This window comes from Pecten maximus, chromosome 1, assembly GCF_902652985.1.
Source record: "Pecten maximus chromosome 1, xPecMax1.1, whole genome shotgun sequence".
NCBI classification, from domain to species: domain Eukaryota; kingdom Metazoa; phylum Mollusca; class Bivalvia; order Pectinida; family Pectinidae; genus Pecten; species Pecten maximus.
The window spans coordinates 46,959,282-46,971,532 of NC_047015.1; the positions used below are offsets into that span (position 1 = coordinate 46,959,282).

General features: G+C 35.8%; 1 protein-coding gene across 2 annotated transcripts; it reads left to right on the top strand.

Annotated features, from left to right (window-relative positions):
• Positions 1 to 2: 2 nt before the first annotated feature.
• Positions 3 to 8,383, top strand: LOC117335665 (charged multivesicular body protein 6-A-like). Of its 2 annotated transcripts, none has more exons than XM_033895829.1 (9): positions 3 to 108; positions 2,026 to 2,144; positions 2,652 to 2,761; positions 3,130 to 3,217; positions 3,609 to 3,695; positions 4,397 to 4,462; positions 4,774 to 4,854; positions 5,563 to 5,629; positions 5,924 to 8,383. In XM_033895829.1, exons 2-9 carry the CDS (start codon positions 2,076 to 2,078, stop codon positions 5,971 to 5,973), a joined length of 618 nt encoding a protein of 205 aa, XP_033751720.1. In that variant the 5' UTR covers positions 3 to 108; positions 2,026 to 2,075; the 3' UTR covers positions 5,974 to 8,383. The 2 variants fall into 2 exon arrangements, with proteins under 2 accessions (XP_033751720.1, XP_033751713.1); XM_033895822.1 differs by having other exon boundaries at positions 3 to 105; positions 2,014 to 2,144.
• The last annotated feature ends 3,868 nt before the right edge of the window (positions 8,384 to 12,251 follow it).

Genomic DNA, 12,251 nt, shown 5'->3' on the forward strand with positions numbered 1-12,251 from the left:
ATTGATAGACGAACATATTACCTACTTCCGGTTAAACAACCTTTTCGGTACTGACAATATGTATATCCAGCTATTATAAATCACTCCACAAAATTTGTGTCCTGTGTAAGTATAGTATGTGTTATGATATTCATTCTGTGAAAGTTTGGCCGTGTAAGGCTGTTACTTTGCCTGTAGTCCTTGTAGAACAGAATGGTAGGCCGCATAGGTAGTTGGTCTTCGTTTGGTCTGTTCGTAGTCTTGGTTATAGTATACCAGTACTAATTAGTTGATCTGATAGTCTATAGGCCTACTGGCTAGCCAGTATGGCTGTAGGTGCCTTGTTGCAGTCGCTACAATTACATCATATCATGGATTGGTCGGCCTGGCGCCTCTTAATGAGGAACTGGACACAGATTCAGAATCTGTGCCGATGTCAATATATATATACTGTACAGTAGACCTAGTTTATGTATGAGAATAAAATACACTGACTTAGGAACGTTTAAAAAAACTTCATAGACATTTTTAAATTCCTCTACTGCCAGCAGTAACGTTACTGTTAGACTAGCTAATCCTACAGGATTGTTGTCAATGATGTGTAGTTAATATGTATACACTGTACTCCCAATCAAGTGGGGTTATTTTTTCAAGTTTTAAGTGTCATACTAGGCCACTGCTGGAAGATTTAGGTAGCTTTATAGTGTAAAAATCATTGAGGTAGGTGATATTATTATGAAAAAGTGTATGATGGACTGAAGTCTGCCTCTAAATAATTAACTAAACTTAGACGCACCCATACCATAAACATATACACACACACATGCATAAAAAGCCATAATTTATAAGGTTGTATTCTCCAATGTTCCATGTTATGGGACATGATGGTTTGATATCTAATATACATAAAAGCATATATGCCCCCTTTTGGCCCTTTTAGTGGCAGAACCTACAAGAGGAAGTGTGACAATTACAACTACATGTACATGTAACTAGATTGAAATTAGTTATGAAAAAATGTGGGAAAGAATCACTAAAGATGTATATTTCTTGATCTGCAGCATATGTCATGGTTGCATATTGTACCACACCTGGGCAGTGCCCTTTGATAATTGTACATGTATAACTGCAATGATTCCATAAAAAATGTAAGTGCTGGCCAGGTGCCACCCAATAATAGGTGCACCACAATGCGGCTATATCACAGAATTTATGATGGCACTTCTGGTGTCAAGTAGCATCTTCCCTAAAAATGTATACATGTATCTTCATTGTACACTCCAGAGCAGTCTCGATACTCTATGGGTTACAATCACATACACTTTATTCAGTCATGATGAGAGCGTACCTGGTATGTAATCATATGATCATAACCCTTGGAGTATCAAGGATGACTACAGAATTAATTACTTAAAGAAGAGCTCTAAATACTCACTCAACACCAAGAGATAAAGTTGGAAATGACATAAGGGACCACATGCAAGTTTTATATAAATAAAATAGAGGTACAGACCCAAAACATGCTGCCCAACATTGTCCATATTGCCTTGAAATCTTGGTATAGGGTGGGATGATTGTCATAATTAAGATTCTTAACACTTGAGCACTGCAAGCCGCGGTGGCCGAGTGGTTAAGGTGTCCGACACTAGCCCTCCACCTCTGGGTTGCGAGTTCAAAACCTACGTGGGGCAGTTGCCAGATACTGACTGTAGGCCGGTGGTTTTTCTCCGGGTACTCTGGCTTTCCTCCACCTCCAAAACCTGCACGTCCTTAAATTACCCTGGCTGTTAATAGGACGTTAAACAAAACAAACCAAACCAAACAAACCAAACTGCAAGCCAACTCACTGATTTCTTTAAAGAATTGGTATAAATCGTTATTCACCCAGTGATGCCCATCTGACTAGCCCCCAAAAAAATTAATTTTGGGTATTCAAAGTACTGCAGTAGTAACTTCTACTCCGTTGTATGCCATCATCAGTTATAATAATTGTCAATTTGTTCACATCAATTAGCCTCTTTATTTTTATTACAGGTTTGCTGGGGGGAAAGGTATGAGGAAATCTGTGTGAGAATTGTCTTCATATAAGAATCAATATGGGCAGATCATCTTCAAAACCGAAGCAACAGCCATCACGAGTCACTGAACAGGACAAAGCTGTTTTGGTAAATCAATCTTACATGGAATTAGTTTCTTTTGTTTCAGATCTGGAACAATTGTTTTGTTGTAAGTTAAACCTGGATCTAAACACAGTTCACCCAGGGTAGCCCAGGTTTCCCCTGGCCCTGACACCATGTCTGTCTACTCCAGACATCTCGCTGTCGGACTGTCCAAAGTCTGGTGTCAGGGCCAGAGGAAACCCAGGCTACACACAGGGAAGAAGGCTTCTATTAGTTTGACAGGGATAAAAAGACTTTAAGGAGTAACATTTATAGATGACCTACTTTTATAACAATGCCAGTACTCTTCCACTAATTGCTAACTAGTTGCTAATCTCTTCCATTGTTACAATAAAAGCAACATCATCAGTGCACATGAGCTTTTAGAAATGAATGCACAAGGCAGTCAGTTCAAACATCTGCAGATATATACAATGTAAATATGTAATGCTATCTGCATAAAATTTTACCTACCACATCACCATTTAGTAAATTGTATCCTTATTTTTACAGCAACTTAAGCAGCAAAGAGATAAACTGAAACAGTACCAGAAGAAAATATTTGTGCAGATAGAGAAGGATCGACAGGTGGCCAAACAGTTACTGCATGATGGCAAGAAGAGGTACTCAGTGGTGTTTCCATTATTCATATAAAAAGATGTATACAATTCTTAAATTTTTCATGAAATACATTTCTACATTTTTTCTGAACACTTTTTCCCTCCTTATGGTTATAACTATTGCAGACTTGAATTATTACAAGTAGTAGTGTTGATTTCCAAAATTTGAATATTTTTTATGTTAAGAAAGATTACATTTCCATATACATGCATGACCATTATAGTTTTTTAGAGCAGATGGATGGAGTTCTAAAATCTTCCAATTGTGCATTAAATACCATTTAACAGAGCTAAGTATAGTGTCAGTCATTTGATTTTCATAATACTAAGGTTTTAATCTCAAATATAAAATTGTTCACATTTCATTACAGTAAAGCGAAGCTCATGCTCAGAAAGAAAAGATTCCAAGAGTCTCTTTTAGAAAAAACAGATGGACAACTGGAGAATATAGAGCAAATGGTAAATACATTTTTGTTTTAAAGTCAGCAGATACATATCAGTTCACTATTTTCAGTCCTGGGCTGTGTTTGTTGGGACTCCGTCTACTGTATTGTAATGTTTGTTTGGGAATTGTCCAGCTTTCTAAAAGGATTTCTCTAAAACAAAATCTTTCAGAATCTTTTGAAATGTCTTTCTTTATTGTACTAGTTATCTAGGTTTTTCCAAACTTCATTGTGTTATGTACTTTAGCAAAATTTTGCATTCAGCTCTGTTTCCATCAAAGCAGTAGTAGTAGCATACATGTTTAACAGGCATACTCTAGTTGTAAATCAGTTGAACTAATTTTATGATTTCCTTCCTAATCAGTAAGAAAGTTACATACTGCATTTTTCAATTATCATTTTTTCAGGTGCATGACCTTGAATTCGCTCAAATTGAAGCCAAGGTCTTTGAGGGGTTGAAGGTTGGAAATGAGTCACTGAAAAAATTACACCAGGTAAAAATTAAAACATAAAATGGTTGGATGTGTTTTAATTTAAATGAAAATTTTTCATGTGAGTTATAGAAATAAAGGTAGTGAGGTTTGGGTACATATCCTCACTTAATGCTGACATTTAAGTCAGGAACTACAAAGCTCTTAGTCCTGACTATGAAGTATGTAAGAAAATCATTTCATTTTCAAATTTTGAATACTTTCTCAATAAAAATTGACATCATTTTAATGAAAATTATCAGAAGTAGTGAAGGTCATGCTGCTTTTGAATTTTACTTAAACTTTCAATATACCGGTACATTATTTTCACTCCTTCCTGCTTATACATTTACCAGAAAATCTTCCAAACTAAAAATGTGTCAATATGAATGATTAGTGAAAAATCATAGAGGAAAGGAGAGAGGAAAACAAAGAGTCAATCATTATGTAGTACTGTTATAGGAAAAAAATTTAAGTTGTGCAGTCTGCTCAGAACCACAACAAGCCCTGATCTTACTCATATCCTGTACGCTTTGGTAGAGTATTCAACTAAGGTATCCATACCAATGCATAATTTTATTTTGATTGAGGTCACTAATCTCGCAAATTTACCATGAGACCCTATGTTTAATTTTATCCAATATTTGAAAATTATAGAGTTGTTAGGTACATATACATGTATACGATTAGTCTAAATTTTTATTACTATTTATTTCATTTTGCAGATCATGTCAATAGAAGATGTTGAAAAACTGATGGATGAAACACAAGAGTCGATTGAATATCAAAGGGTAAATTGAATTTTCTCCACCAGTTTTGATAGGAAGTAACTGAACATGAGTTAATGATTTTCTGTCAGAACTAGAGAAAACTGTCAATATTTAAAGGTAAAGCTCATGCTTGTAGAACTTTGAAAAATCTACCACGGCTAGTCATTGGAATAAGAAACTGCCCAGGCTAGTCGTGGAATGGGAAACTACACCCTTGAATGTAATGTTAGCAAATACAAAAAATACAATTCATATATGTACAAGATTTATTATAAAATTGTAAGTAAAAATGTACTGTATATATATCATTTCTTGTTTTCTTCCTCTCTTAGGAAATAGACGACATTTTAGCTGGAGGTTTGACTGAGGATGATGAAGAAGATGTCCTAGCTGAACTAGATGAACTAACTAAGGTATTATGTGTTAAATTCACTGCTGTCTTGATAATTAAATACAGGCAAACAAGGATGTTATGGTTCTCTAAACTTATCACTGTTGTGAATCATTTGAAAAGTTTGGTTTGATGTTAATTGAGTCATTATAAATCGTTTTGGACCTGAATACGGCAACTTGTTCAAGTGAGATTGCATGTGTGTGGAACATGTGTGGCTCACGATCGACTTACATAAATCCACGTAATTGCTGATAGATATACAATTTCAAGGAATTAAACATCTAAATAACTATTAATTTCCTTGATTATTTGTTCAATATTTACTTACTACACGCTTTATATATATAAGTATTAAATCATAATCCTACCTGCGCAGTGGATTTTTTCACTTGTCAAATTTTTTTTTAAAAAGTGTGCACTATACGTGAATATTTATGGTATACAAAACTTCCTCTTTTTTGTGATTTTTTCTGAAAGATAGAGAGTGAGGATTGTGAACTATAGATATTGATATTTTTATATTCTATTTGTTTTCTTTAATATTTGATGTACTACAGATTTTAATTAGAAGCAGTGTTTTGTAATATGTCAGACAAGAAGTATATTTGATAAGTTTCATTGACCTATTCAAAATACATCTATCTTTCAATGGAAAGAAAGACAAAAGGACCACGTTGTTTACTAATATGTAAACAGTTTTTGAATGCCATGTTATTTCTCTCTACAGCAAGACATTGCATTGCCCGACGTGCCTACAGACGAACTACCAGAAATACAAAAAGAAAAGGAGAGAAGTTAGTAAAATATTATGTTATAGACCCCCTGTCCAAGTTTGTATTGACCGACCAGTGTTGAGAGTACATTGTAATAAGAGGTCAATGAGCAGAAAATGGATCCTGAGATAGATACTGTCATGAAGATTGCCTCCTTGTCATAGTTTTGCATATTTTCCCCATTGTGGTGTCATAATTATTACAACAGATAAAACATCACGCCTTTGGGAAATTTAATCTAATTAAATATCATATATCAGTGAAAGTTGTTTTAAAACAAACCGTAATTATTAAAAAATTATTTTCTTTTTTCAGGGAAGGCTCAGAAAGAGGAGAGACAAGCAGAAGCAATACCAGCATCTTGACATTTCATCATCAAACTATCTTTTACTACAATTATGTCATTTTACTGGAATCAGACCAATATTAACAGTTCAACACATTCATCCAAGTTTGAGGTGGAAGTTTGATAAACCGGAACTAAAGTGCAGTGATATATAGCACACCAGTCCGCTGACTAATTAGTGTGTTACATTACATTATATAAAAACTGAAACCGTTGTTAAAACCAATACATTAATGAATACATGTATATGTTTTGGTCATGGAATTTAAAGATGGTCTCCCCAAAAGCAATATTCCAATAAATTGAGCAAAATTATTGAAAACTTATAAATTTCACATTATGTTGGGTTACGATTATGGACATTTGATTCCTATAATGTAATTATCAACGTAAATGCACATTTTATGTGTGAACATAAAAAAGGAAAAGTCCTATAAAGCACAGGGACCTGATATGTGATAGAATGGTCTTAGGATCAGGATGTTAAATGTTAAGTGTTTGGTCCCTCTGTTAATAAGCCGGTGTGAACATGCTGTTTTGAATGTGGTAATCCTTCATCTCTATTGATTGGTCATGTATAGGAGGCATTTCATGATTTTTTGATCCCGTTATTTTCATTTTGAATTTAAGTGAAAATTTTTAAATGATTTATAAGAATAGTAATACATTACAGGAATTGATATTAAAATAATTTAAGTCTTTATCAAGAATTCAAGATATAGACAGATACTTCGGATAACTAAAAAAAATATTTTATTGTCATGAAAGCAGTACTACAAACTTTAATCTGATGTATAATCAATTTTTCCCAGCAAATCTTGTCAGTCACATGACCAATGTTTTATATATAATATATTTAATGAAAATGGACCTAACTGTAGCATCACAATACAGTAATGATTAAAAAAACCAGTCGGCTCGTGCTCAATCCTATAACTCGCCTAATAATGCTCATATTTTGTGATGTATAAGTTGTGAATTAATGAATTACTGCTATCAGTAATATTTTGTTATTATAGTGAAACCTTTGCAATCTATTTCTACAATTTGTCATACCAGACAACTTCAGCTGTAATCCAACCTCTTATCGAAATGGTATTAGATAGGTTTCATCGTAGAAATATTTTTCCATCATATCTTATATTAATATTGTTAGGTCATCTGACCTATTACCATAGTGTTTCGTCTGTCATCCCCAATAATCTTTTCCTTCAAAATGCTACTCCTCATTAAATGCAAATTTCAATCAAATTTGGTCTGCAGCATTATTTGGGGAAGACAATTATTTCTTAAATAAATGAGACTTGTTAGACCCCTAGGTACAGAGGGTCAGGGCCCCAAAGGGGAACTTAGTTAAAATTATGCTTTGAAACACTACTCCTCATTAATGTCCGAGTGGATTACAGCCAAATTTGGTCTGTAACATCATTGGGGTAGGGCAGTCATATCACTTCTTAAATATATTAGGCTGATCTGACCCCTGGGGACAGGGTCTGGGCCTGAAAAGGGAAACTTGGCTGAAATTTTGCTTTAAAATGCTACTCCTATGGCCGAGTGGCTTACACCAAAATTTGGTCTGAATCATTATTTCTATAATTAATTTAATGAATTTGATCCCTAGAGACTAAGGAGGGTGGGGTCCAAAGGGGAAAATAGCTCAAGTTTGGCCTTAAATTTGACTTTTTGCCACTGCTGACCAAAACTACATCATGAAAAACACATTCTTAGTGGGATATTATTAAAAGTGGTATGTACCATATGGTATTTCTGAATTGGGAATTAATATACATGTACATGTATATTCTTAACGAATGCTTCATTCATTTCCGAGCATATTGAGAAGGGAGACAAATTTAAGGAGGGTAACTCTGTAACTGATTTTCAACTACTTGACATTTGCTTTTTTATGTAACTTGTTAATGAAGCAATGATTCAGTTCCAAGAGTCTTCAATACTTCTTATTAAATATATGGAAAAAAATTAACTTGAAATTTCCATGGTAAAGCATTACAGAGTCCTTGTCTGATATTTTTTTCTTGAATCTAATGATGCTTCCTATGGAAAACTTTGAACATAGGAATTTTTTCCTTCATTTAAGGAATGTTGATGAAAGCTGGATAAGGTCATGCTTTGACAGATATATACTTGGTATACTCATCATCGTTTATCTTGAGTTTGGTGGGTGAATAGACTCGATAATAACAAGTGTAGGTTTATGTTTTCTTTGATACATTGTGTATTTATCATGTATGGGCATGATTTAAGAAATGAGTAAGTTATCTTTTGTATATGATTATATTATTACATATTTAACATGTATCTTTTCCATGTTCAATACAAAGTTTCATGCTTTTAATTAATATACACTGTTTATTATTTTTATGATATAAAGATAAAGCTACTTGAAATAAATCCATCATTTATTAATCCATCTGGCTTGTTTTATATACATTTTTCAAAGACAGATAATAATGGAGGTTCAATTTACTAACCAGGATGTTTTATTTAGAAAACAAAAATCTTCTCTTCTGCTTCCGGTGGAACAACATTTAGATTCAGCATCAATGAAATTGAACTCAGTATACAGCAGAACCTTACTTTACCAACACACTGTAGGACCATGTCAATGTGTTGGATATGACAGTGTGTCAGTAAAGTCAGTGTCAGCTGTGATAGTTGAGCATGTCGCTGTTTGACCCTGTTTCAATAAATATGGTCAGATGGTACAGGATGCCATTAAAAGACATTTGTCAGTTAAGTCTGGTTTCACTGTACAGAGGAAAGCGATTTCATTTACTGAGTGTTCTAGAAGAGTGGATTCTGTTGAGAATAAATTTGTGATATACAAGAGGCATATTCAGAATACAGCAATCTCTTCTGAACAAACATGCACGCTGCTGCATTCAAGAGCACATGCATACTTTGCCATCAAATTCAACATGGTGTTGAATGGAATTACCATGGTGAGATTGACAATCAAGAGCAAAGATGAGAGAATTATGTACAAATTGTTCATAAAAAAGACACCCAAAGTTATCGTCATTCCAGTAAGAAGAATTACATTTGAATGAATAATAAGGATCACACCCTAGTGGGTCACTGTTATAACCAAATACAACCCTTGTATTTCACACGTACACAGGAGGGTGCCATTTTGAATTCGAGCTGAGCACCAATATCTGTTCAGAATAGTCAATATATTGTCACACAAACACTTCAGGTAGTGCTCATCATCTTAACACACCTCTCAAAGATAGTGGTCTTTCTCTACAGGTATCACAAAGATGACGATCTCTGTACAGGTATCACAAAGATGATTATCTATGTACAGGTATCACAAAGATGATTATCTATGTACAGGTATCTCAAAGATGGTGGTCTTTCTCTACAGGTATCACAAAGATGACGATCTCTGTACATGTATCACAAAGATGATGATCTCTGTACTGGTATCACAAAGATGATTATCTCTGTACAGGTATCACAAAGATGATGATCTCTGTACAGGTATCTCAAAGATGGTGGTCTTCTCTACAGGTATCACAAAGATGACGATCTCTGTACAGGTATCACAAAGATGATTATCTATGTACAGGTATCTCAAAGATGGTGGTCTTTCTCTACAGGTATCACAAAGATGACGATCTCTGTACATGTATCACAAAGATGATGATCTCTGTACTGGTATCACAAAGATGATTATCTCTGTACAGGTATCACAACGATGATGATCTCTGTACTGGTATCACAAAGATGATTATCTCTGTACAGGTATCACAAAGATGATGATCTCTGTACAGGTATCTCAAAGATGGTGGTCTTCTCTACAGGTATCACAAAGATGACGATCTCTGTACAGGTATCACAAAGATGATTATCTATGTACAGGTATCTCAAAGATGGTGGTCTTTCTCTACAGGTATCACAAAGATGACGATCTCTGTACATGTATCACAAAGATGATGATCTCTGTACAGGTATCACAAAGATGATTATCTCTGTACAGGTATCACAAAGATGATTATCTCTGTACAGGTATCATAAAGGATGGTGGTCTCTCTGTACAGGTATCACAAAGATGATGATCTCTGTACAGGTATCACAAAGGACTGGTCTCTCTGTACAGGTATCACACAGGACTGGTCTCTCTGTACAGGTATCACAAAGGACTGGTCTCTGTACAGGTATCACAAAGGCGGTGTCTGTACAGGTTATCACAAAGGCAGTGTCTGTACAGGTATCACAAAGGTGGTGTCTGTACAGGTATCACAAAGATGGTGGTCTTTCTGTACAGGTATCACAAAGGCAGTGTCTACAGGTATCACAAAGGCGGTGTCTGTACAGGTATCACAAAGGCAGTGTCTGTACAGGTATCACAAAGATGGTGGTCTCTCTGTACAGGTATCACAAAGATGATGGTCTCGCTGTACAGGTATCACAAAGATGGTGGTCTCGCTGTACAGGTATACCAAAGGAATGTGGTCTCTCTGAACAGGAATCACAAAGGATGATGGTCTCTCTGTACAGGAATCAAAGGATGGTGGTCTCTATTTAGAGGTATAACAAAGGATAGTGGTCTTTCTGTACAGGTATCACAAATGACTGGGCTCTCTGTACATGTATAACAAAGATGGTGGTCTCTACTCAGATATCACAAAGGGTGATTGTTTCTCTGAACAGGTATCACAGAGATGGTGGTCTCTGTACAGGTAAAACAAAGGATGGTGGTCTCTGTAATATATCACAAAAGATGGTGGTCTCTCTGTAAAGGTATCACAAAGATGGTGGTCTCTCTGTAAAGGTATCACAAAGATGGTGGTCTCTCTGTACAGGGAAAGCAATGCAGACTTTATAAAAAAAAATCAAAATTCATGATCTTCATGGTATTTTACCGCTAAAATATCTGTACTGCACTCTTTCCTAGAAGAAACCCACAACAAAAAGCAGATGTCCATTTACATATCCCGTGTATTTTGTCCTGTTTTATCGATTCTGGGTTAGAATTACGGTTTGTTTGTGTGTGTCCGTGTTCTTTGATGTTTAAGAATCGGGGAAAAAACAATGAAGATTTAAGAGCATTTATTCAAGATCTCATAAAGTTTTTTCTAACCAGAATGTACACATAAAAAGGGTAATAAAATATAGTCTATAATCTGTTAAAGAGTTCATGGTACATTGGAACGACATTCCATATTTGGCTGGTCCGAATAATACTGGTGTTTTCCGAGATTAAACTAAACGCAAGTACAGCCAGTTACCCCACATCCCCAATTTTCTCTGGACCATAAAATGCGGTTGTAATCATATAATAATTTAAAAGGGTCCAGACCAAATTAGGGACATGAGAATGTGTTACAGTCTACAGTTGTCCCTTATGTGTAAAGCCTTCAGATGTCTTCGTGGATTCGGGGCAGTTGCCAGGTACTCACTAGCGGATCCGACGGGGGGGGGGGGGGGGGGGGGCTTCGGCCTGACCCCTTGGCGGCCCCCTGACACCTTGGCGGCCCCCCTGACCCCGCCTATGGCGCTCGCATGATCACTAAATCACTAAATTACTGAATCTCTCCCCCCTCCCCCCTTTCGAAAATCCTGGATCTGCGCCTGCGGTACTGACCGTAGGTCGGTGGTTTTTCTCCGGGTACTCCGCCTTTCCTCCATCTCCAAAACCTGGCATGTCCTTAAATGACCCTGGCTGTTAATAGGGATTCGGTAAAAATAAATGACACCCTCGGTCACGTGTTAAAATGACTACCGCAGGTTGTCATTTTTACCGTTGTTTTGTAACTAGGCCCCAAAACGTCTGAAAATGTGCTATACATACTATAGGGAAGGTCCAAATACACGTAGACTGTAACAAATTCTCAGGTCTCTGTGGACCAGACTGCCGACATAGAAACAGATACCTGCATGATTTCAGACTGCACTTGATTAGCATTGCCTTGCCTCAAAGTTAGTTCTAATATCTTACAAAATACCTATTATCATTTGATCATAGGTATTTGAATGCGAGAATGAAAGTGCATGGTTTTGAAGCTTATTTTTATGACCTTGTGTCTTCAAGATGTTTGAGATCTGATGTTGGGCCTGTAGTACCATGCTGGGATGAGGGACTTAATCTTAATTGTTGGTTAGTCGATCCCTATCATCTTTTCAAAAGGTCGATTAAACATCGATAAAACATCAGAAACCTACGATGGCTGAATTGTGCCATTTCGTCCTTTCGTTTTTTCGCCCCGAAAAGACGAAAATCAAATATCTTAATTCTCGTCCTTTCGTACAAACCTTAATTTTCGTCTT

Coding starts and splice junctions, on each gene's coding strand:
- LOC117335665 (XM_033895829.1), top strand. CDS start 2,076: ATGGGCAGATCATCTTCAAAACCGAAGCAACAGCCATCACGAGTCACT. Junction 3,696..4,396: donor CACTGAAAAAATTACACCAG/GTAAAAATTAAA, acceptor TTCATTTTGCAG/ATCATGTCAATAGAAGATGT. Junction 4,463..4,773: donor AGTCGATTGAATATCAAAGG/GTAAATTGAATT, acceptor TTCCTCTCTTAG/GAAATAGACGACATTTTAGC.